Below are 26507 nucleotides of genomic sequence, written 5' to 3'. Positions count from 1 at the left end.
ACCTTACTGTTTGGAAAGAATGTTGATGTAAAGAGAACAGTGAGGAAAATATTAATACCACACCAGAGTTTCTGGTCTGCTTATTCAGTCAAAAAAGTGTTGGAAAGCGATACAACATAGCTTATTAAAGAGGCTGAGATTTAAAACATTCATGTCCAGTTCTTACTTGTCAAATGTGCTGGTACATTCATTATTAAAATTTGTACGTTTTACATGTAACATGTACATGTTACATTTTAGTAACCTGAGCTTTCATTGTGGGTATTCCATAATGAGCAACTAAGCTTACTTTAAATTCTTTCCTTCCAGGTCTTTTTCTTTTTCTTTTTCTTTTTCTTTTTCTTTTTCTTTTTCTTTTTCTTTTTCTTTTTCTTTTTCTTTTTCTTTTTCTTTTTCTTTTTCTTTTTCTTTTTCTTTTTCTTTTTCTTTTTCTTTTTCTTTTCCCTTCTCTCCCCACACTAGTTTTTTGAAAAGAATTTTGTTTCTTAAAGCAAGAGTTGAATTCTTGGGGTACAGCAGACCAGTGTTCACTGGGTTTCTTTAGCAGGGCTATCCTCGTGCTGTTAAAAAGCATATATATCTAGTCTATTGAGGTTTTAAGTAATTTGAAATACTGAATTTTCTGGTTGAATCTGGGGCCATAAACATCTCATTAAGGGCTAAATCATTATCCTCAGTGATTAGATACTATTCTTTCATTGAAGTGATATTTTTAGAGTGGATTTTTTCTTAGAGATGAGCCTGAACGTTGTAGAAACACTTTTTCTGCTAATGGTTCTAATGTCCCTATTAAAAAGAAACCCAGAGCTAAAGGGCTGAAAGCCATCTTATCGCTTCTAGATGTATTTCTGTTCACTGTACTGAGACAGACTGTGAAGATGAGATCTGTCTCTCAAAATGCAGCATTCAAGTCTCCTTTTAAAATAGTTGTGATGCACAGCATCTTTAGTGCTGTGCTTTGTGTCACTGTGAAGCCACTACTTAAAGGACACCACAGGAACTGGAACTGGTCCCCAGATACGGTGCTTTTGTTGTTGTTAAAGCCTATGTTACTGGTGTAGGCAAAAATATTTAAAATTTGATGAACTCTCATCTCTGCTGCCTCTTGAGGGCCGTCACCAGTGATGTTTTGGATGGGGCTCTATCAATGTGTGTTGTATTTCAGTCTGGCACGGCAGTCCGTAGTCTGCTGGCTGCCTGACCGCTCTGTGTATATATTAAAATAATATTTCAAGTTTGTATTGTGAGTAGATTTTCAGAGTTAATGCCCAGGAATCTATTGTGGACTGTAGTTTTTAAGGAGGCAATTTCAGAGAGGTTGGGCAGGTCAGTTTGAAGGGGTGATATGGGGAATGAAATGAGGTGCAAGAAGCCTTTACCTCACGTTTCTTTGGAGCCCCTGTTACTCTTGTTTGCTTTCTTTAATTGTTCTTTGCCTTGGTAATTTGGTAGCAATTGAGTCTTCCTGTTTCCTCCCACCCCAGGTTTCCTATGACTTGAGGATCTTGTGCACCTCTGGAGATGAGAAATAAGGACAAGGGGTTAGTCAAGATGGATTTACAATCTGCAGTCATAAAATCATAGAATTATAGAGTGCTCTGGCTTGGAAGGGGCCTTAAAGATCATCCCATTCCAGCTGTCCTGCCATGCGGAGGGACACCTTCCACTAGATCAGGTTGCTCAGAGCCCCATCCAGCCCAGCCTGGAACACTGCCAGGGATGGGACATGCACAGCTTCTCCGGGCACATGGTGTAAGGTGTTCTACCTAAGGCTGGGCATGCCCTGCGTGAGAGGAGTTGCAGTGCTGTAACCTGTGGGGCAATTCGGACTGTGTCAAGTCTGGAGGTTCAGAACTTCCTGGGATCTTCTGCTGGTTGCTCATACAGCTACCCATAGTTGAACCTCTACACCAGGAGTGGCTTCCAAAGTGTTTTCCAAGACTTGTTGGTTTGGGAGCACTGATGGACAGCAGCTGCAGATAAACACAGAGGGACTGAGAAGAGAGGCCGTGCTTGCTCCAACACAATATGATGTGATTGCAGCCATGGGGCTGTGCTGACCTCTGGGTGGGAGACTATTCATTAGGTGCTAAGTGACAAGTTACTTCTGTAGTGGTAAGACTTTCCCAAATATGGAAAGAGACGTGTGTTTTATTGAACCTTTCAGGGGAGTCTGAAAAATCTGAAAATAAAAGTTCTTGCTTTTTGACACATTGTCTTTCTAGAAAAGAAACTAAATATAAATCAGTCTTGTTCTTTCCTGGAATCACAGGAAAATGGTTTGATTTTCCTTATATTATGCAAGCAAAATTTTTTTAAAAAGAGTGCCTGTGAATTATTACTGCATTTTCAATAGCTGTAATAGATGCGTTGCAGCCAAAAATCCATTTGAACTGTTTTTACTGTTTCTATAGAGAAGTGTGTGGTGCTGACTTATATTATATGTTATTAAGAAGTTTTTGGAAAGTATTGGAAAGATGAACATTGTCAGGAAAACTTAATGAGAGAAACATAATTCTCTGAGAAGCCATTGAATGAAAGTTTGCAATGGGGATGTTGGCTGGGTATCCGAAGAAACTTTTTTAGCAGTGGAAACTTTGGTAATAGGTTTTAGCTGTGTGTCTCAAGTCTCTCAAACATAGTAACTGAAATCCTAGAACGTGACTCATGTAAGGATTAGAATAGTTTAATTGTAGGTGTATTCTTCAGTGCCAAAAAAATAAGCTGGAATAGCAGACTCGTGGCAGTAGATGACACTTTGTTCCTTTTAGTTCCTTCTGATAAGAGCTCTACTGATTTCTATATCAGATAAGTACTTTTTACAGCAGGGAAAGTGATGTTACCTGTTACAGGAGGTCTTCGGAAGCAGCTGTAAAAATATGTGAGGCTGGTTTTGATTTGTTTCTTTGTTTAATAGTGAATTTCAGTCAGGGCAAGAATAGGTAAATATAGCAAGACTGACATTCTTTGCAACATGTCTGCACACATTTATTATTAAAATCATGATATCTTTGTCAAAGGGAATATATGCATGGCAGTATTTGTTCCCTGCTGGCACTTTAGAGGTGATAGCCAGGAGATGTTTATCACATATAGATAATTGTGTTGTTGTTTTTTAAAGTTTTCCATTTTGTGCCTGTTGCTCCAACCTTTCTGTGTCTCCAAACAAGCACTTCTTTGAAAATGGCTCCAAATTACTTTGTTTCAGAAAAAAGGATTTTTTGCCCCATTTTCTTTCATCTAATGTTCCAGGGTACTACAACCAGACTTGGATGAGAAAAATGCATGAGGACATCTCTCTAGGTCTTGGTTTTGATGATTCCTCAGTGACTGTAGGACATCTAATTCTAGGATGAGTAACTGACTTAGTTAATTTGTTTGCTTTGATTTGATATGGTCAGCTATGCTGGATATAAAGCTGCATTTTTTTCCTTAAAGAACATTGCATTTTTAGTAATGTAGAGGTACTTGTTGAGTAATGTAGAGGTACTTTTAAAAATCACGGATCTTGCCAGTGGTACTTTGATGGAAAATCTGGCTTTCTGATGAAGGCAGTTTTACTGCAGTGCCAGGGAAAGCTGGCTGCAAATGTTTGAGCTGAAAATGGATATTAAGTCAAAGGTGTTTGTAGAATATCTGATGAAGGAGAAAACAAAGATAATTGTCAATTTTATCTGAAAGTCTGAGGAAAGCAAAGAAAAAACCCCAACAGTAGGGAATTTGCTGTTTACAGACTTCTGTTGAGGAAGCAGAGGAAAAATCATGTAAACAATAACATAGAGAAAATACCAAATTCATTCTGTGTATCTTGCTATATACCCTTGTCCGGGAGCAGGGCATGGTTTGAGGTATCTGTTCTTCACTCGTCAGGAAACAGAAATACCTGTGGCTCTCTTTTATGCTCTTTGTTTTATCTATATTCTGATACAACAAGGATTTGTTTCCCGCACATCTCAAGGAGAGGTTTAGAAGCTTAGGCACTCCTTCTGTTTCTGCCTAGGCAGTGAAAGGAAAATATTTGGCATGGCTCCAATTGTGCCAGCTTAATTTGAAGGACCATCTTGTATCACCATGCTCTGGAAATTGCTTTCCATAAGTGATTTATCACGTTTTGGCCTGGGTAGCGGGATGGTTACAGTGCTGAGTCAATTAAGCCTGCTGAGGGAAATCCCAGCTCAATTGCACAAACCCTTTTACATCAATGGGGCCAGGAATTCTCATCGTCATCCCCAACAGTCCCATGGCATAGAAAACAAGGAGAGATAATCAGAAGTTGCATCCAAGTCTATTCAAGTTTCTCTGCTATGAAAATTTTAAATTAATTTGGTAAGCACAATGGTATAGGGTTTATATAAATGCAAGATTGTAATTTCATGACCTATTCAATGCGTTAGCTTTAGTAATTGTATTATTGTTTTATTTATTAGCTTGCATTTTCAAAGATATTGCAAAGGTAAAGATTGTGATTGCAATTTACAATAAGTGATTGTTTTTGCGTTTAATGTTTTTGGGTAAGGGAAGAGTAGCAAAGTTACTGAAACAATAGAAAATCTCTTGTGAAACATCTTCTGTTTTGGTTCCATGTATGTTTAGGAAGCTCAATGCTCACAATTCCCTTTTTGTTTTTCTTGCAGCTAATTCCAGCCTTCTTGGAGGCGGAGGAGGTGAGTCTTTGCTTAATGCTTAATTCATTCTTAAATATATATGAAGTATGTGCTGGACCAATGCAGAGGTTAGTTGGTTATAAAAGAATATGTGGTAAGTTCAAAAGTTGGAAATATAAATTTATTAGATGGGACAGTTCACCAAAGTCGATAATCTTTCGTATCATCAAGAGGAAAGGTTTGCGACTGCTGCTGAATTCAGTTTCAGCTCTGGGTCAGAGTAGGGGCTGACATGTAAATGACCTGACTAAAACATAAAGGAACTGAACTGCCTTAGGCTGTGTTGTGTTTTTAAGTATTTAGGCTTTTTAATTTACCCCAGGGGAATCTCAAATGTATAATTAATAAACAATCTTAAAAGAAATGTTGAAATATTAAAATACAGTAAAAAGTAATTTTAGTAAATGAGTGGGGCTTTATCTTTGTCCTTTTTAAAAAAAATATTTTTAAGTTTTAAACTTGATTGCTTACCTTATTCTGTTTGCCAGAATAGTCAAGTAGATTTCAATACAAGTCTTAGGTCAGAGGCGCTAATAACATGTCTGCTGGTAAGGCAGGGATGCTCAAGTATGTATCCTTGTATTGCTTCCAAGTACATGGATGCTGTTTTATTTTAGTATGTAGTGATGCTATTTTACTTTTGGTATTACTGTAGTACCGTGGCCATAAAATCTACATGAGTGGTAACAATTCAGGAAAGACGAACCCATAAAGAGCTTGATCTCAGTTTGCAGTGACTTCCCCTGCCACCGAGAGGGAAGTAAAAGAGCTCAGTTCTGGAAATTTCACAGTGCAGGAGCAGTACAGGCAGCAACTAATCTTCCTTCCTGGCGGGAGTTAAAAGAACTCAATGATCAGAGCTTACATATGTAAGGATAAAGGAAAGGGCTCTGTAAAAAGACAGGAGATCTCTGTTGCTCGTGAGGCTGCAGGATAAGTTGACACAGCTTTTGTTTTAACCGAACAGGCAGCTCTTATTTTGGACTATGAAAAGGTGCTTGACAACTAAATAAAATCATCTAAATAAAACCATTCATGTTCCTCAGCTGTGTGTCTGGACATTAAAGTACAGGGCAGCCTTACCTGTTAATCCTGTTGGATTAATCTGTTTCTTTTGATTTGAGTTAGTTGTTTGCAGTATACCAAATTTTTCTTTGTTTAAAAGATAATCCTGTAGGAGGTAATCCTTCACTAGCTGTTCCTGTTCCTGCAGAGCTGTTCCTGTACCTCCTCTCCAGCACTTGCTCCCAGCTGGTAACATCGAAAAAAAATATAAATCAATGCCAATGTTCAAATTCCAATCAGGTTCCCAGAGCACTGCTGCTGCTGAAAGGATTTGGCTATTAACTTTCCGTGTTATTTATTCAGCTGTACTGTACTTCAGAAGTTGATGTCTGTTCAGTGTGGCCCTTGATAATGTGGCTCTCCCTCTGCAGCAGATGGGATGAGCCCATGCTGTGGGTCAAGTTGGGATTTTGCCTGTATTTTATGCGTTAAAAGTGGCAATTCAAAATATGTTCTCTCCCCGCATGGCAGGCTGAGGTGATGGCAGCCCCAGGGGCTGGTGCTGCTGCCCCTTCTCTTCCTCTTCTCCTCCCCTCCCTCCTTTCCTCCTTTGTTCCCTCCCTCCCTCCCTCCTCCTGCCCTGACATCCTTTGGGGCTTTTACTGCCATTTTAAAAATCAGTGTCTTCAGGGCTGTGGGGAAGCTGCTGTGGCCGGTTGAGTTTGGGCATGCAGTGGGATCCTTCAGGCAAGGGCTGCTGCAGCCCCCATGGCCAGAACCCCAATCCCACATCCTTTAATCTCTGGTTGAAGAATAGCAATGTACCCTCTTGCTTGTGGTACATGTAAAATACCAAATCTGACACTTTTATGGCTTTAGAGGGTGACTGCTCATGGCTGAGGGGCTGTACTTGTGGAGGTACCATCAGCTGCCCATGGGTAGGGCAGCTGATGTCCTCAGAGCACGTTCACTTGGGGGTTCCAAGTTTTCTGAAGAAAAATCCTGAGAATTTCATTGCCAATGAAATGCTCTACATTTTGGGCAGGCACCACGGGGTGCATGTTTTGGAGAAGGGGAAGGTGTGTGGGGTCTGTGTACCTGCTCAGGGGTACACAAGATGGAGGCAGCCCTGGCCAGCCACCCGCCTGCCACAGGCAGATGGAGCCCAGGGCCCCTGGCTTTTGGAAAAGTAACTTGCTACTCACCACATGCATTTCTCTGTAGAAGGAATTTTTTCCTTCCCAGTGGGATGGTTGTGGATTTTAAATTCTGGGTGTATTTTTCATTTTATCCAGAAGGAAGTGACAGTGGCATTCGGTGTGAAATATTGATAGTGAATTATTAAAACTTTATTATATACGTAAACACCAAAGCCTTCTTTTGATTGCAAATGCTGAATATTTATGATAATGCATAATACCAGTGTAGTTGTCCAATAATGGGATTCAGATCTCCTTGGTAGTGCTCGTTAATTTAATCTCTTGTGTCACTGCTGCAGGTATGAATACATGTCTTAGTTTTACAGAAAATGAAAACTGGAAATTTCTGCTTGTCCAAGCTCATGCAACAGGTGTTGTGATTTTGAGCTTCTTTTGAGCTGTTCTGTGTTTGAAATCTTTCCAGAACGAAAACCAAATTAATTGGAAATAGTTATTTGCACATCCTGATCTAATGTTTGCAAATTACTTTCTCTGGGTGTTCAAACCATTTTCTGGAAGAGACCTGCTAAGAAACCCAATGGACAACATTGTGGGTGAACATCGTGCACTTACTTGCAATTTCAGGGACTGGTGGTTTTGGGTGGCTGCTTATCATCCCTGCGTCACCTCAGAGCCACATCAGGGCATCCCTGTGCTTTGATTTCCCAGAGCCAGAGTAATGGTTTGTTCTTGCATTCCCCATTTAAATGCCATCTGTTCATTTTCATGACTATTTGGAATGAAGAGATTAAAGCACAAAAGATACCAGAAACAATTTTTCACAGAACTGTTTAATCATAAAATCAAGAAACCCACAATGGATACTTTAGTTAAATATAGATGTTGAAGGTTTCTTTCTGCTTTTCAAATAACTCTGAAGTTTCCAGGATTTCATTATGAGTTTGGTGAGTGAGCCTTTTTTCTTTTTCATTCTTTACTGTTTTTAATAATTGATTTTTAATTAGGAGGCATATGTCACTTTCAGGTCTAGATTTATCACGCATTCAGCATCTGACTGCTAATAACTTGCATGGAGCATTATGACTTATTTGTGCATTATCTATTATTCGTCCCATTATGTTCAACAGTGCAAAGGTGAAAAGTTTTAAGAAAATTACCTGCATTTGGAGGGAGTGAAGAAAAACAGTTGGTATTTTAAGAAAAAGTAAGCTCTTTTAAAATATGTCATGAAATTTTGACTTGAGAAATCGAAGTGCCCTATTTTGCATGTCAATCTTTTTTCTTTACACTCTTTTACATTTAAGTCAAGGAGTGAAAACGTGATTTTATGTACTATGTTCAATCAAAGTGAGCAAGAGCTGAGGTTTGTCTTCCCTTATGGCTTTGGGTAGTGTGAGGGGTTTTTTTGGGTATTGCACCCCGCTGTTCCCACCTAGTATTCAGTTGTTTTCCTCATGGTTCATTTTTCCTGTACTTGATTTGCTGACTGTAATCACGTTCTTGTTGCATGCTGATTTCTGCATTGGCTTGATTTCTTTGACCTTAAATTGATGGTATTTTTAATTTTGGATTTTTTCCCCCATAAGATTTTGTTGCCTATGCTAGAATTTGGGAAGGAGACATCATCTTTTAGTGCATCCTATTACAAGCATAGTTTCTTTCAGCTCTGTACGTAAAACTGGTAATTTTGTCTTTACAAACTCAGAGAGGGGGCAAGTTACTCTTGGAAGCATTGTTTGGACCTGGTTTAAGTTGGTTGACGCAGAAGATCTGTCTGCTTTTCTGTTTCTCTCCATCTCTCTCTTTTTTTTGGCCAGTGTGACTATTTTTTTTTCTAGGGCTTTTGCAAGCATGGAAAAAAATTAATTCCCATATAGCTATAAATATTTTAGCATATCTTAAATGTAGACCAGACCTACCTGTCCATCCTGCCAAGATACGGTTTGTAGGCACAGTTTTAAGTAATTCTTATGGCATGGGGAACTTGTGTTCATGGTCACAGCAGGGAGCTGGGTTTCTCTGGACTTCATTGCAGAGACTCCATTTTGAATGTGGGATTTTCTGCTTTTATATCTATGTTACGTTATAATAGTGACAAAAAAAAGTGTTGTCTCCCGAAAGAAATTACCCCAAACTGACTTTTATCCTGGAGTTGTGTCACTTCAAATGTCTCAACTGCTGTTTGCAAGCCACCCTGTCTATTTGTCAATTAATTGTGAGCTAATGAGCTAAAAAATCCAGTGATTATCCAGTCAGTAGTGTCAGGAAGGAACAGCTGACACAAATACCTTGACATCCCTCCCCTTAGCCAGGTTTTTATTCTTATTTATAAGTTTTTATTCTCACGGCTATGTCTTAGGTACATTTCTCGCCATGTCCAGCCATCTTCTGATAGTTAAATCTCTAGCAAAAAAAAAAAAAAAAAAAAGAAAAGAGGTTTTGCACTGTCGTAATAGCAACTTGACATCAATTTACCAAATGAATATTAATGACGCCGAGAAGTGAAAGTTGTACAAGAGAAAATTGGAGGCAGGAATGAGACAAGTTGCAGAGCACCCTGTAGCAATATAACAGCAGCAGACTTTAAATACCAGACTTGCCCTGCACTCACCCATTCAAAATGTGTAACAGGAAGAAGACAAGCCTGTTTTATCCTAAACGAGGACTAGATGCTCTCTGTTTTGGATTTCACAGGGCTTGGGTTTGATATTTACGTAATTCAAATGCAAGTAAAGCAGGGGTTTAAATCCAAAGTTCAAATTTGTGCATGACGTGCACATAACATGAAATGCATCCCATGAGAGGGAGAAGAAAGAGTTTGGGAAAGGAGCACTGACAGGATTCTTTCATCAGGAAAATAAGCGTTATTATTTTGTATTTTTTTATGTTAGTCTGTTGGCATGTTCTTCTATCATGTCAAATGCATTTGTCAGATTGGGGTGTGCTCACAACAAATGGCTCCATGGAACAAATGTGCTTCATCTGGGATTTCAGCTATCTTCAAAAGCTTTCAGTTGCTTTGTACACTGCATAGTCATAGCCTAGGTATTTAGATAATGGCTATGAAGGTACAAAGATTTTCCTAGTGAATAATGGCCATGGGAAGAACTGATAATTTAAGGCGAATGGCCATTTCCCTTTGTTGCTAATTAATCCCTTTTTGCTAGAAGATTGCTGCTGCCATTCTGTAGGGTTGTTAAAGTGGTTTATCTCCTTTTACTGTTTGCATGCTGTTCTTTTTCATCTCTGTAGATAGAGTGGGTTTGAGAGGGCTGTATCCACTAGTTCCCCCAGTTCGTCAGCCAATTAAAATGTTAATATTTATGTATTTTTTTCTGCACAGCTGTAATAGTTCCATTGGTAGGCCAGTAGCTCAGGATAGACTGTAACCCTTTCAAGGTGTTTGGTCCAGCCCAAAGTCTTGTTTTTCATGAGTTTTTTGTTGTATCAGATCGAAGCAAATAGATTTTTTAGTAATTTAACATCCCTAGTAGAATTTATTCGAACCTCCTATGCAAGCATAGTCTTTCTTTACAGGTCAGTTATTCTTGAAATCAGTCTTTCTTTCTTTCTCTCATCTGTGTATATATGTTTGGTTTTGCCTTCTGTGATTGCAGTGGAGTTTTAGTTCAGCTTTAAACAAAAATTAGTGGGTTTTCTCATTTCGTAGTGCATCTAGAGATGTAATGATGAAAGCTCTGTAAATAAATAAGCACAGTGTATTTCAAAGGACCCTTAACATAAACTGCTGTGGCTGTATTTAAAATATGTGCTCTACTCTAGTTTCTTTTTTGTTTTTGTTAAAATATGATATATATTTTGCTCTTTGGCTAAATAGGGTGCCAGCTTCCTTTCTACAGTCTTTTTATACCATCTTATGGGTAATAATCATAAACAGGAAGTCTCTGGATTGATTTTAAGTATTTCTCAGTTGTTGCCTAATTGTATCCTGCTAATTACTCTTTCCAAGCAGTTAGTTAAAAATAAATAAATTATGTTTTGCTATTTACAGGAACTGATACAGCTATGGGATCAATTTGGGTTTTTCTGATTTTTATTTTTTAAATATATGTTCAGCCTGTGATTCTTTAAAGGGGTGCTCCTGTTCCAGCTGGTGGTACAGAAACATGATGGTCTGTTTCGTTCATGAAAATAATATAAGATTTAGTCCATCCATTCATACTCACTGCTGTCCTCAACCTTTTAATGTTGCTGCTGCGTTGCCTTAATTGAGCATTAGGAAGTGATGTTTTATTTTTCACTCATCAGTTACTGAGTGCTGAGTCCACAACACTCTGAACTCCCACTTAATTGCAAGATCTCGTTCTGTCTCAGGTAGACCATTGCACTGACTCTCCTAATTTTGTTTAATTTCATTATGGGGTAATTACAGTGTTGTGTACTCACAAGTAAAGCATCAACATACACACTTTCTGCTCTCTATCTATATATGACTTTCATATATATATATGCATGTCACTATATATGTTTTTAACTTGATCTTGCAGTCTCTTCAGAAATTCAGATTTAGCGTGTGTGTACATAAATAAGTGCATAAAAATAGGGCATTACTTTTTTTAGACTGGGACCTTTAGTTCATGGCAACTGAAAATTTGAGGCACTCTTGATAAAAATCCAAGGTGAAAAGGCAGGTGGTTATGTAAGGAATGGATTTCTTTCCTTTTTCCTTTTTGTTTCATGTTGTGGGACAGAGCTGCAAATCTGGGAGAGAGATCACAAACCTTCCCTAAATGGCAGATATCACATGATGTATGAGGGAATTCAGTCTGTTTGTTATGTCAATGCAACGTGCTCTAAACATGTTAAACACTTCCCCCAGTACAGACAAATACATGTATGTCTTACATGTGTCTTGTATGCAGAAAACACAATTTTTTCATTTAACAAGGTGCTGCTCAGTCATCTTAGGAACCCTCTGTTGAGGCTCTCCTCCCATAGTTGAAGATGAGGGGCACAGTTGCCAAGGGAAAACGGGCTGGGAGTGCAGGAAGTGACGCACATTGCTGCACGTTGCAGTGAGAATAGAGTTGAGCATTTGAGTGTATATATGTGCCAGTCTACAGAAGATGGTTTTTAAAATTAAGCATTTGGTTGGTTTCCTTAAAGAAAAATCTGTAAATTGGGACATCTGTCAAAGCTGTTCAGTTTCATGCTGAACAATCTCAACCGTGTCCCTTTTGCTGAGGTAAGAATGAAGCGAACACGGCAGGAAAGACATGTTTTGTTAGGCTCAAACAGGGGGTGGTAATGTTTTAAAATCTCTTATTCAGAGGTAAGATCTACAGCCATTTTCCTGGTCCTGAGGAGAACCAGGAAAGGAGGTCCTGTAGGAGGACAAGGCTACAATAGGAGGAAAATGTGAAATGCAATTTAAAACATTTAAAATTGTTTTAACTGTTTTTACAGGGGCTATTAAAAGAAGTAGAAGTGAAATAAAGGAGTGATGGAGGTACTTGACTTGTAGACATAGAGGCACTTTTGAATATCAACCTGTTTACTGAAGCTTTCATGCTGGTATGCCTAAATACAAAACAAAGTCCTTAATCAGTAGAATGTTCCTTAAAAGTATCTCTAAGCCCCAAGCTCATTAATTTCTACATCAAATGTGTATACAGGTGCGAGCATGAAGGCATAGAAAAATGGCACCAGCTGTTTGCTGAGTCTTGTTGTTAATCTTTTAAAATGTGTCCATGTCCAATAAAATGAGAATATGGACATTACATACCACTCACACCTCCCAGAAGGAGGGAGAAGATCACTGTACCGCTGTCTGCTGATGTACTGACCCCAAAGGTCAGAGATTGGAGATTGTCATTGTCCTTAATTCCCCACCTCCTGTTATGAAAAGAATTTACTATAGTTTCTTCTTTCTGTTTCTAATGAAAGCAATTACTTCTTAGTCACTATCTTTCCAAAGACAATTTTGAATAAAACCCAGGATTAAACTCCAGAGCCAAGGAAAACCCAAGTATCGAAATTACAGATATTACAGAAAGAGTTCACAACTCTCCTCTTGCTGCATAGAATGAAGGAATATGAAATCAGGTCTGCATTCACCTCTCACCTTCTATTTCAAATTTTCTGCTCTTTCCACAGAGCTTCGGTACTCATTTATGAAATCACTCTTTCCTGATCACATTTTTCCAAAGTTCTTTCTTCTAAGCAAAGCGCTTACAGATTATGACATGCAGCTTTTCAAAAGCCAAGAAAATCTCCAGCAGAGTAGATGGCAAGATAGTCAAGTCTTGGAAAGATTAGTCCTCCTTTGTTTTCAGTCTGCTTTTCTCCCTTCCAGCTTTAGGAACGCTACATCAGACAGTGTGAAGTGGAATGAACTTGTGGCATAATACAGAAAATGAAATGTCATGATTGCTAATGAAGGATTAAAACTTACATCTGTGGAACTATTTTTAAAGAAACATTAGTGGAAGATCTGCATGTACAAGTCTGTCTGTGCAGTTGCTCATCTTTTTGAATTGATAATACTGGATGGCAATGCACCTTTGAGTTACTAATTTTCATTCTAACGACATATGTAAGACTACAAAGTAGACAGCTCCTGTGATTTAAGAAACAAATAAAAATCTCCTTACCCTTTCTAGGGCTTCAAATTTCACCTGAATGACTTTGTACCTACAATTTAGACTTAATTTTTAAAACCAAATGTAGTGGGGAAAACAGTAACCTGAGATGTGAAGTGGTCAGGGCCAGTAACTGCTGAAGATGGCATTGATATTAAAGAAAACACATGGTAAACCTCATTTCTATGAGCATTATTAACACAGAGTCTAAATACTCCACAGACCTAATTACTTTGTGAACAGAGATGTTTTCTCCAGTTTCCAGTTGGAAAATGAGACTAGGAAACCGTATGTTTTGCAAAAGGTCCATGTAGAAAAGAGCAGAAATCAGCTCTCTGAAGGCAAAGCAAAACTGCAAAAACCTAGATCAGTTTTGCAGATAGGAATTTTGATTCCTATTTGGAAGGAAGAGGAATTCTAATTTTTGTGTGAGTGTCATTGGTAGAAACAGGATGATGTTTGGAGAAAGGGAAAACATACTCTACTGAGAGCAACTTTCTGACAATTAGACCTTAATTGGTGATACAGCAAATTCTCTAAGGGAATTTCCAGTCTACCAAGTGGAAATAAGTACTGCTAGATAAACAGTTCTTCACTAAGGGGATGAAATCTGTATATAGAACAAATGTGATGCATTTGAGGCTACCACTGTTAATAATTCTAAATGCACAGAATTCGCTGTTCTTACTTGGGCCTTTTCTTCATTAAGTTAGAGAAACACTGTTTATTTCTAATTTTAATTTTTATAGTATTAATAACAAAATGTTTTAAAATATTTGGTGATAAAAAGAAGTCTTTTGGATTAAGAAAATACCTAGTTTTTTTAGCAATCAAATCTAGCCTCTTTCAACAGCTGAAGAATTTCAACGATTCTCCTACAAAAATGCTGCCGTACGATTATGTGTAGAATAGTTGGGGTTTTTTCTTTACAAAGTCACCTGATCTACATATTTTTCCTTGTTCTTATGTAAAAGCCTCATAATACATAGGGTTTACAATTCAAGTTTCTTTTAAAGCTAATTTTCTTTTTAAAATTCAAAATGATGGTTTTGCCATTTGGACTGGCAGATCTGTAGTGTTGTAGTTTTGGCTACAAATACAGTAGCAAAGAACAAAATATTTTTTGTCACACTTCTGTTACAGTTCAGTCTGTTCCTTTTACATTATCAGCTTGTTTCTCTGGGCTTCACAGAGGCATCTGCTTTAATTTTTATTGGGCAGGGCTGCAACTTAGCAAACTCGGGTAAGCATCACAAATAATTCACAAATGTGGTTGATTAAATCAATTCTTTCTTGGCTGAGTGATCTATGAGTGCATTATACACACACAATGTTAAAAGAATGTTATTAAGGTGCAAATCCAAGTACTTAAAGTTAGTAAGTGCCAAAATTCAAGTTGCCTGGAGGCTCGCAGTCTCTATGCATGTGTCTATGTATATGATATTGCCTCTAACTGTATAACTTCACTGTTCTTCCAGCTGGAACATCATCTCAGTCACCCTCCTCGCTCAAAGCAAACCCAGGGTTTACTTGTTGAGTACTTCAAGTCTGGTCTGGAGACCAGTATTTGTTATGGTACTTACCAGTTTGGTGTATGATTTCGTAAGTAAATTAAAGATTTCATAGGTAGTTTATTTGTCTTCCCCAAAACAATGGTGCTACCTTCACCAAAAGAAGAAGAAAAAACCCAAAGCCAGAGATTAACGACAGAATTCTGATTTTAAGGCCCAGGCTGTACAGCAGAGGGTGGATTTATTTAAAGAAATGGAAGTCCTTTTGTTTCAAAAAGTAGATCAGATAAATTCCAAGCGATTCTTCAGACTGGAACTTGTATATCAGTTTCGGATGTAACACCAGATTATAAATCATCAGGTTGAAATGCACCTTGAGATTCCCACCTTGTTCTTTACTTCTTGCTCCCAGTGCCACTACCTGCATTTTCCAGTTTACTCTTCCCTTATTCCCATCCATTCCAAAGACTGTAGGCCTAAATTTACATATTAAAGAGGAGCTGGGTTTAGGGAGCATTTTTACTTAGACAATTTCAAACTGTGGTCTTGAAAAGGTGCTTTGATGTGATTAAGGAGGATCGAGCTGATTGAGAGAGGAGTGATGGGTGTGGAAACAAGTGTGGAGGGGAAGAGATGAGTGATAACTTCCCGTCTACTGCAGGGCAGATGGTAATGTGAGACTGTGTTCTCAAACATTTGGGGTGCAGGAAGGGAGTGTCCTCTTTCTAACTTTTTGCCTTAATGTTCACTTCTAAAAACAAGTCTCCATGTCCAGCCGGTCACAGTTCCTCTCTGCTCCTGGCTCACCATCCAATTTCTTTACCGGTAAATGGTTTAGTTTTAGTCCCAGGCCAATTTCCCAGATTCTCTCTCTTGGAATTTGCGTGACTGTGCCCTTTCATTGCCAGCTTTATTCTTGTGCCATATCCTAATCACAACTTTATTCACCAGTCCCTCTCATCTTTAAACATATCATCAGCCTCTAAATGCAGGTAGTGCCACTTCTCCTTCCTTTCTCCAGTTTGTGCTGGGATGAAGGGAAAAGTGTTCTGAGCAGGCAGTAATTTGTCAGGCCAAATGAATTCATTACTCAGGCAAATGAAAGAGAACTGCCAATTTCAGAGCTGCTGCAAGTGAAGGAAAAGTTTATGAAAGCCTACAGTTGTGTTTGTCATCTTTGTTTATCTTTCCATCACAATTTTGATTTAAAATGTTTAATCCAGTCCAGCTGTACCACAGGGGTCGCCCTGTCTACTGTTCCATGGCTTTTGGAATGAAGGTGGTATTGTTGCTGTAAAAGGATAAAGCCCCTGGTGCTACTACCTTCTTTGTATTTCTTCACCCTTAATGATTGGGCAGTAATTTCTCCATGGGGATTATTTGTCCAAGGACGGGGCCTCTGTTCAAGGCAGATATAACCCAGCTGCGGTGGAATTTCGCCCCTTCTCTGGGCTTACAAGCAATTAGCGCTGCAGGCAGGACTGCCCTCGCAGGGAACAAAAGATGCAGCAGAAAACTTTTCCCTTGAAATGGCAGCTGGACAACGAATTGGAAGATTAATCAGACAATTATTTCAAGTCACTTTTTACAGCAAGGAAAAGTCACATGTCCTCACCATGAAATAAGACGAGAGCTCTTACATGTGTAAGTTTTTGCGTAGATAACTGGTGGAACGAGTCTCAAGAAAGGGATATTCTTAATAACACCAGGTACAGATAACAGTCGTGTGAGTTTTGAAGGAAATTTGCTCTGATGACAGGTCAGTTTTTCATCAGGAGCTGGAAAATTGCAAACATATGATTATTCAAATAAGATGATATCTGCAGATAAGATATACTAAGCAAATACTCTAAAGTTCATATGAGATATTATTATCTTTCCCTTTGAGACTTGATTCAGCAGGAGTAGTTGATTCTTTTTTTCAACATAAGGAATGTGGATGTTTAGAGGAAATGGTTTCATTATAAAGGAAAGAAGTACCAATGCACATCAAATATTAAATGGGATTCTCTCTTTTTCAAAATTAGTTCCCAAATTTGATGCTATAAAATTTTTGCAGTGGTGGGAGAGCTCCCAGAAGACCCTTCATTATGTCTCATTAGTTTAGCATATATAAGGCCATGGTACCCTTGGTTGCTATAGTTCCTTACTTAATCAGGGAAAATGTGTTTTGTGGCTGCACAGCTGGGTAGCAGTATGTATCTGTAGTTTTCTCCAGAAACAATCTTATCTATACCCCATAATAACTTGGTTTTCCTTAAAAAGGTCATAAACCAGGCTTCTTTCTTTTTAAATTTTTGAATGTTTATTTCTTGACTACATGGTAAAGTTTAATGTCAGACCACAACTTTGCCTAGTGCTTCTCTGGGTTTCTTAATAAAGGGAAGGCTTTTTACCTTTTGGGAGGAGAAATTTGCAAATTTTAATATTGCAGCACAAGTATGGCAGAGTTCACACTCACCTGATGACAGGTTTGCCATCAAGGATAAGGATGTGGCGGTACTTTTCTAAAAACAACCCGAATTCTTAGGCAGGTGTTTTTCTCATTTATGTTATTTAAATCCTAATAGTTCTTATTGAACAAGTTGGATCAGGTCTCCTCTGGAACTCTTACCAAAAAGCTGTTTAAATAATATGTAGCTTTAGGTGCTAGATTTAGTTAAGTATCTGTCCTGCCGGGGGAGACACTGCGAGCAAGATTTGTTTGGCTTTGCAATTCCAGCGGTAATGTTTAAATTATTTCACAGGGGTGAGCTATCCAGGAAGGCTGCTGTGGTCTCGAAGAGATTTTTAGGGCAAATTAATGCCCTAAAACTCAGGGAGTGTTTGTAGTTTAATAATTGAGGAAAGTTGATTAAATATATGAAGCATTTAAATACCCATTTTAAGCTCACAGTAATTCCTGACAAATCAGAGTATCTTGGCATTTAGAGAACTACAAACTTGCAGTGGTGTGTCCATTTGGCGTGAAATAGAACCTTTGGGATCACAAGTCTGTGACATTCGTGGTTGTCTTTGGTCATAGTGAGACTGATCTGTGATGGTGGTAGGATCTGAAGATTTGTGAGTACAGTTCCCCTTAAGATGGTAGAAGACAACTGGACAAGTACTTGTTTGATTATAACTGTGGAGATCATTCCCTTCCTTCATGTGACTCTGCACACAGGCGTCACAGCTGCTGATCTTTAGCACGTCTGGGAAAAGGGTATTCCAGCTATTTTAAAAGGTTCTATGTATGATCAGGGGAAAGCAAGACTAATTTAGACAGTATCACTTTTGCATAGGTCACTCTTGGTAGATCATTCTCAAACTCCTCCTTGTCTTCTTGATTTCTACTTTGCTGCTTCCATAGGCAATCTTTTCAAGTGCATCACTGTCTATACCATCATGCCATTGAAACATTTACCCTGAAATCTTAATTTATATTTTTTGGTTGTTGTTACAAATTTAAGCCTGAAATTAAAGGATTCCTGTTGCTTTCAGCTGGGCGAGAAGCTGTCCTTTCATTCAGTGCCTCATCTGTGAGCAAAGCAGATGCCTGTGAAAGGATCAGGGCACACAGGAGCTTTGTAGACTCATTAGTTTGTTTCACACTGTCCAGCATAAAACATCTGTCAACAACAGTGCACCTGAATTTCTGGTAAAAGAGATGCCAGCAGTACTTCGGCCTGCTCCTTTGTGGGTAAATCTCACCTGGATGCAGTTGTCCTGAAATTACAAAAGGGAGCAAATCACTGTCTCCTCCTTATCTGTGGGAATAAATCAGACATGGGAGCTGTGGGCTTGGCATTTAAGCATTTCCATTTGTAGTACACTGACATACTAATGATGGTAATTTTGCATTTGTTACTACATGCCTAATCTAATTAAGTTTCTCTTAGGGTACAATTGTTGTTTTCTGTATTTAATTATGTAACCACCAGGTGCAAGTGTTAATAGTAGCTGAATTCAGAAGGCAGCCTTTTATCTTCGTACTATGCAAGAATTTTTTTTCTGTATCTTTTGTTTTCCAGTGAAAAAAGTGCTTACTGTATTTGATTGCTCCAAGGAGTTGTAGTAGCATTTCTGACTGATTCACATAGGAAACACGAATGAGGACTGAACACCTATATTACTCTTAATTTAGATGTGTTCAGAACCATTTATGAGCTCTACATTTTTGGTTTCAGGTGTTGCAGTAGTTCAGACTCCCTTTCCCAGCCATACTGTTGATTTTGAGGGTTGGCAGGCTTCCCACACTCTCTGACAGATCTGCTCCTGTCTGTTTGAAAAAGTCTGAACTATGCAGGGGTCTGTTGTCTGAAGCTGAATTTCATGGAGCGCTGGTAAAACTGCTTCTGTGACTGCCAGCCTGGCTCTGTGAACTTTTTGCTACTGTTTCATCAATGCTTGTTCAAACGTTTTTGAAAGCGTTTTCCACAGAATTCTTTAATTGTCTTTAAATGTCTGCAAGAATAAACTCAAGTATTGTTTTTAAAGCTCAAGGATCTGAGCCTTGAAATGATGTAAGAGTGTGCTTGGAGGCAATTGACTCTCAAAAGGTTTTGAAATTATAATGTTAATTTTTAAATAAAGTGAACAGGAATTGCTGTAAACTTTTCCACCGGCAGATTGGCAATTGTTTTCATCTACTAAGTAAAAATAAGTAAAGCTTGTCTTTTCTAGCTTCTAGTCATTCATTAGTAATCTATATTTACATAAATTTGGCATTAAGTGTAATAGAAAAATTAGATAAATGATTGATGCATGTTTATTCTAAAGCATGAGGTATCCATGCAACATTCCCATTACTAAGGATAGAAAATGGTCATCAGAAGCATTTTGCAGCCTACTGGCCTTTGTGAACAACTATACATTTCTTAGTAGAAGTATGGCCTGTATGTACCACGAGTTCTAGCCTGCTGCCAGCATGTCTTCTCTTAGTTACCTTCCAAGGATTCATTCAGAGAAGGATTTTAAGCCCACCATGGACCACAAGTCAGTGGTAGTGAACCAAAATACACTGCTTTTCCTTTAAGGATCCTGTGGGATCATTTTGCCTTGAGCTGTGAAGTGTGATTTTACAGTTGAACCGTTTTCAGTATAGAAACATAAAAGTTCCAATTTATTCTGGTGCAAGAATGACAGTACCCATTAGCTTAATTCTACATCCAGGTAAACAAGCTGTGTCTGATTTTTTTTTTTTAAATTAAGCTTTCCAGTGCTGTTAATGGTAGAGATTTCCCCCACTCCTTCCATGTTTCTTAGAGACCTAAGTTACTTCAAGTTTAGTTTGTTTCTTACCCTTCAGGCCTTTACTTCAAATTCCACTCCTTTGATGGTTTATCACAAAATTTGTTCAGAGGCTTCCATTTTTTAAGGTAGTCTTTTAATTACTACTGGGTATGCATTGCATCAAAGAAAAGTGGTTGAAAACTTTAAAACCACAAATAAAATATACATCAATGGGTTACAGTAATGAATGCTAACATACTGTTTCTTCAGAAAGGATCTGTTAGGGACAGAAGACCATGTTTCAGGTGATGTGAAAAATAGTAAGCTTGACTTCTGAGAGAAGCTTGCTAGAGTTAGTGGTCAGGTTTCATTAAAAATGACTTAAAAAAAAAATACTAGAATAGGTATGTTTAGTATTAGTTCACAGAAGTCTTCAAATTAGTATCAGGATTAATGCTTTCTGGCATCAAGGCCTTCACACTGATGGGAAGAAAACTTTTCATTTAGTTCCTATATGCTTTTGGCTTTTGGATTCGTTTTTCCATTATTCCCATTCCAGGATCTGTTTTTTCCCCCAGAAATACAATGATTTATTCGGGTGATAACACAGAGGCTGTGGTATTTCAGAAGTTGTTATCAGTTTCCTTGTAGGGATGCTTGGAAAAAAAAAAATAACACTATCTTGCAAAAAATATGCTGGCCTCATTAGGTGTAAAAGTGTCTCAAATGGCCCTTAAGCAGCACTTTGGCTTCTCCAGCTTCTCAGCATGAAAACATGTCTAAGTAAGTTATATTTTTTCAGGACAGTGAACAGCTTGCTTCAGATCCAGCAACTGTGTTTATTATTTGATTTTGTTTTTTCTCCCAAGTGAAGAATGTCACTCTGCACTGTTTACATTTACATCTCAAAACAATTAAGCTGAAATGGCTTCATAAGATTGGGAGCTGGCTTTCTCTCAAGGAGAGCTTTACATTTAGTTTCCAGAGTCATGCAGAAGATAGACTTATTTTTGTGTTTGTTTTTTTTTTTCCCAAGCTGGTGTGATTTCATGTATGTTCATCTTTCTGAAGATGTTTGAATGCTGTTGATTTTGAATAGTGCATATTGATAGGAACACTTAGATGTATTTTCTGTATAGTGCTTTAATTATGAGAAGGACAACTGATTTATTCTGTATTTCATGATATTTCTTTTTATATCTTTGGGTATCTCACTGGAATACCTTTTTCATGAAAAAGCAGAGTAGTAAGCAGTAAAAGCTTTCCTGTCTTTGATTACAGGACTACGTACTAACAAAATGCAGAGACTTTACTCCTTTTATTTTTCCATGTCCTTGTACTGTATCCATCTGTGAAATAGATGAAGAGCTTTTCTAGTCTGAACTGAACTTGATTTATAGCATAATTGTATTGTTCCAGTGCTTCACAGCAATACTGCAACATGTAGAGAACTTCGAACAGACCCAGTGTTGCCAAGTTTTAGGGCACCATCCTGCTCTCTTCTTTCATCCCTTCCCCATCTCCAGATTTCATCAACCTACTCCTACAGTCACTATACATGTTGATGAGTGGGCAGTCCAGTACTCCTTTGCTCCCTCTTACAATAACTGGTGTTTCTTTCTCAGAAGACAAAGCTTTAAAAGTAATTTTGCCCCAGGGCGAGGCACTGGGGTGAAGATTTAGAAAAGTCTGTAAAGCTTAAGACCTGAGCCGCCTTATTTCTGGATCCTGATTCTGTTTGCTCCTTGTGGGATGAAAGGGGATGCCTGAGGTTTGAGTGACCTGCCTTCTGTATGCAGGGGCTTCCTCCCGCTGTTCCTTAGCAGGGGCAAAGCCCTGTTTTGGCTGAGAACACCCAGTGGATCTACTGGATGAGCTGTTCTGAAGAGGTCAGAACCGTTGTGTGGCTGCTGGAGTGGCCTCCCAGCAGGGCCTTCTGGTGCACGGGCAACATGGGACACCAGTTTTGTATCCTATTCTTGTTATTCCCTAAGCACACCCTGCCCAGGCTCTTTGAAGTAGGAATGATCCCCTACAGACCCTCTGTCATCCTCTGACCTGAGGAAGTTCCCTGTGAAAAGTCCCAGAGTGTTTTCCTGTCCCTCCTACTTGCCAGTGGACAGAGCAGGTGTAAAGCAGGGCAAACAGGGGCTCCATCTCTTACAGTCTGAAGGAGACCCTAATTTTCCTTCCCGTGTTTGTCATGCCCCTGCCTGAAGGTTGTCCCTACAGAGTTTGGGGGCAGCCTGCTCCCTGGAGTGGGTAAGTGGTCAGCAGAGGCAGGCTGTGGGAAAGGTGCTCCCGATTCCCAGGGCTAGTGCTGTCACGTCTGACATTCCCTGTGCCCCCAGCAGCCACACTTGAGACCAGCATAATTTCCTCCACTGGTTTTGCAGGCAGTGCAATCCCAGTTCAGAGGTTTGCTGTCAGCAGGGGTTCAGAGGGCTGGGATTTAGCCACTGTTGCATATACAGTTAAGAATAATTTTCTGCTCCTTTGATAGCTCTTGATGTGTTTTATTCACTTCCAGTCTAATCAAGTTAACTGTTTTAGCACATTGTCTTTCTTCAGACCTTTTACAGAAGGCTGGTGTAATCTCTCTTAAAAAGAAAAAAATAATTCCCCTTTCATCTTTCTGGAGAGATCAGTTTATTCATGTGTAGTGACCTGGCTCAGCATTTGATAACTAATGTGTCACTGAAAGTTCCTCATTATGGCCCCAGCTTGCAGACCACCTGGAGTGCTCCATTATTAATGTGAACTTCAGGTTCAATTTTTAGATCCGTGCAGGTGCGTTTGCACTATTCATTGCAGGCTGGTGACACTTGCCCCCATGAAGGGACAAGAGTACGTGCAGCTGAATGTGTCTCACAGGGCTATGGAGCACTTACTGTTTTGATAGCAGCCATAAGAGGAGTGTAAGCACTGAGGCTCCAGCTCTGTGTTGATTATAATCTAACTTTTGCTTTCCTTGGCAATCGTCCTTTGATATATACGCACTTAATCTCAGTGCCTGGAGAAGAGAAGGAGAGAAGCCAGAGAGGGGAGTGTAAAGGGGAAACCACACTCCAGTTAAACCAATAACATGGGAAAAGCTTAGTTCTTATTCCAGACATAAATGTATCTTTGGATGGTAGATGATAGTTACATGGCAACCAGGCACTGCAGGGCCCTCCAGGTTGCTGCTGGTTGTAGTGCAAGATGTAAGTAATCCGGTTGATGCAGCCAGGATGCAGTTAAAACAATGAGTTTAGGAAGGATCTTACATCTCCTTGATGGAAGCTTAATTTTGTCTGGTTTTTTTTTTCAGTCGTTGCTTAAGCCACCTAAACTCCTCCAGCCATCCATCTTTGCATCCTGAAATCAAATAAGTGACCTACTGAATTAAATCTCTGATCTTAACTTGTTTGTTTTATAGTCTAAATAAATGAAAAGGCAGGAGATAACAGAGTCTAATGTTGCATACAAATCAGTGCAGCTTGGTACAGTTGTAGGGTTGTTCATTGGCTCTACTGAGGTTTGATTCACAGGATTATTTACCTTTTTTAAGGGGGAATTTCTTTGTGGACTTCTTTTTGTTTTGTTTTCTTTTAAAAGAAATATGGAAATAGCAGAAGTGGGAGGAGAGGTGGATTTCTAGGAGCAATGGAGCTAGAAGGACAAAGGGAGATGGACTGTAAAGGAAGGGGAAAAGAATAGTTCTGAGTGTGTGAAAGGGAGTGGGAGGAACAGGAAATCGGAGTGTGGGATTGGAAGCATTGGGAAGTGTGGGCAGGAGTAAATTGGACTGGGAAAGAAAATTCCTGAAAAGTCTTGTTTTCTTTAAAGACACCAGTCTGATTATAGTAAAATAGCTTCTGCTTTACTCACTGAGGACCAGGTCTTGACATGCTGTATCTGCTAAAAAAAGTAGTAAAATACATTAGTGGATTTTTTATGAAGAGCTAAAGCACAAAAAGGTACTTTCTCAATACCTTAGTATTTTAAACAAACATCTCTCTCAAGTGCCAAAGGATTAAGGGTTTTAAAATCTTATACAATTGTATATAATTTGTGTAGTTCTTCTTTGTAGTCATTTTACTCTTATCTAAACTGAATATATGCTGATTTGGGTTTTTGACACATGTAAGGGTGGTGCTCTGGTCTTCTCACAGGTTATTGTAGACAAATCAGAGTAAGGTTATTATGGTTTAATGTTTCTAGTTATGGCCAGTAGCACTTGAAGATGAAATTTCTGATATGACTCTGAAAACTTTGGTTTTCCTTTAAAAAAACACCAGTAAATTGGATCTCTAGGCACTGATTTTCTAAATTTGCTGTTATTACAGTGATTTCACCTTTTGGAGTTGTTTTCAAATATGTGGACATACCTATCTTGTAGCATTTTAAAGTGCTAAAATGCCTTTTAAAGGATGAAAGAAGTCTAAAAATTTATTGAATAGTTTAGAATTAATTTAAAATACCAGTTAATGTTATTTAATAACTGATATATTTTCCATCTACACCTGAAGTATTTATGGAAAAACATCAAAGAATTTTTATGGTATATTTAAAATGTGCCTGGTAAATGTCCCTCGTGAAATAAATTATTTTTATTGCAGTTTAGAAAAGTACATATTTAATAGGGAAATGCTTTGCTTATGTACTTACATAACTCCAGTGTATAATATGGGTCCAAAGGTCTTTAATTCATTATAAAGATAGGTCTTTAATGACAAAATAATGGCTCTGATGTATCTGTACTGTTTGGTTTAGATTTTAGAAAGGTTTCATAGCTTTCAACTCTTCCTTATGTGATGTTACATTGCTGCCCCAGACATTTTTTAATGCATGAGCAATCAAAATAAATGAAAACTAGAAAGCATTCATGTTAAGACAAGAGGCAATGTTACTTTCAGTAAGGTGGCTTCAGAAAACTGTCACACAGATATTTCACTGGAGACATTCTGGTTTGACCTCTACCTCACCATGCCTTTTTTTCTTTTTTTTCCTTTTATGATTAAACAGAGGAGAAGGGGTTTGTAAAAGCCCTCCAGAAAACTGGCAGTTCCTTGTAGAATCGTAGGTCTTTGTAATTTCCATATATTTTCCTGCAGGAGAATGGCTCTCTAAGAGCACGTTAGCCTTCAACCTTGGCAAGTTTAGAAGTACATCTGCAGTATTATGATTGAAACGTTATACCTGCTTATTCTAAAACTGACATGAGAGGTGACAAATGACAGAGGCATTACTGGGTCAGGTGAAGTCTTTGTCATAATCCCTTTTCCCTGAACTTTTAGCTGGTGCAGCAAAGAGAATCCTGTTTCGGGGATTATTAACACCACCTGCTACAAAATTCCTTTGGGAAGGACTGGAGTGCTTTGGATTCAAACACTGGCTTTGAAACATGCAGGAAAATGGCACAATCTCTGCAGACACTCTAATAACTACTTTGGGTTTGGTATAAGCCAGTCTTTCCACTGCAAAAATGTGTTATTAAGGATAAATGCTATTTCTTCCATTGCCACGTAAAAGTGAATTTTCAGTGAATTCCTTAAGTTCTTGTGCTTGGCAGGATTTAGAGGTACAACCTGCTGCAATGAACTGTGCAGCAGGGTTGAACTGCTCTCTGGTTGAAGCCCCTTAGTTTTGGGTAGCACAGGTAGAAAGCTTTATCTCCATTATACAGGATTTTTTACTTCTCTTTCTTCTCAAGCACTATTTCATGTTTTGTAAGTTTTGCTTTGTGTCTGGTTCATCCACAAGGCAGATTCTTCCCTCTGGAAGAAAAAGTGGAAAGCCTCTGGAAGAAGTGTTTTTTCTCTTTGGTAGACTACTTCTCTCCTCCTGTGTAACTGCAGCACATTGTCAGGGCAGGAATACGGTGCCTCCCGGACTGGCTGTAGGGTATGTACCTCAGCTCCAGCTGGAGAGCAGAGATGAAAGGTACCTGACCAGAATTTGGGCCCCAGGTTTGACTCCTGCTCACCTGCCATTCCTATGCTGGCTTTCAGAATTTTTCAAAAGCCAGATGAGGGAAAGGTCTGCCTCCTCTTAGTCATCAGCACTGATAGGGCCGGAATCTTGCTGGAACTGCCTGAAGCGGAACAGGCAGATCAGAGGAGCAGACAAAGTCCTGGGATCTTTTCATCACAATCCCTGATTGCAGATCCCTGTGGAACTAGGAGGTGAATCTGTCCCTTTGTATTTCTGAGTGAAGTGAGTGCTGATTGATTTGTCAAGTGATTACAGGCTCAGATGAGATACTGGGATGTACAGTTTGATTCTTATTCAGCACCACAGCAATGCCCAGGTGAAGCTTCATATAGTACAAAGAAGATTGTAGTCATTGTAGGAGAATGTGTACACAGA

General features: G+C 38.8%; 1 protein-coding gene across 7 annotated transcripts in view; it reads left to right on the top strand.

Moving 5' to 3' along the window:
* MACROD2 (mono-ADP ribosylhydrolase 2) overlaps positions 1 to 26507 on the top strand; it is an 895327-nt gene that overhangs the window by 184544 nt on the left and 684276 nt on the right. For 6 of the 7 annotated variants that reach the window (XM_048298703.1, XM_048298702.1, XM_048298700.1 and 3 more), the window contains one exon: positions 4635 to 4664. The exons of the other annotated variant lie outside the window; for it this stretch is intronic. In XM_048298703.1, the coding sequence (XP_048154660.1) occupies positions 4635 to 4664 (30 nt within the window). The remainder of the gene's footprint in view (positions 1 to 4634; positions 4665 to 26507) is intronic. 7 annotated transcript variants of the gene reach the window in all.

The sequence above is a fragment of the Corvus hawaiiensis genome, chromosome 3 (assembly GCF_020740725.1).
Source record: "Corvus hawaiiensis isolate bCorHaw1 chromosome 3, bCorHaw1.pri.cur, whole genome shotgun sequence".
NCBI classification, from domain to species: Eukaryota; Metazoa; Chordata; class Aves; order Passeriformes; family Corvidae; genus Corvus; species Corvus hawaiiensis.
The sequence above is the reverse complement of the archived record's forward strand: the minus strand, read 5'-3'. Positions and strand labels throughout refer to the sequence as shown.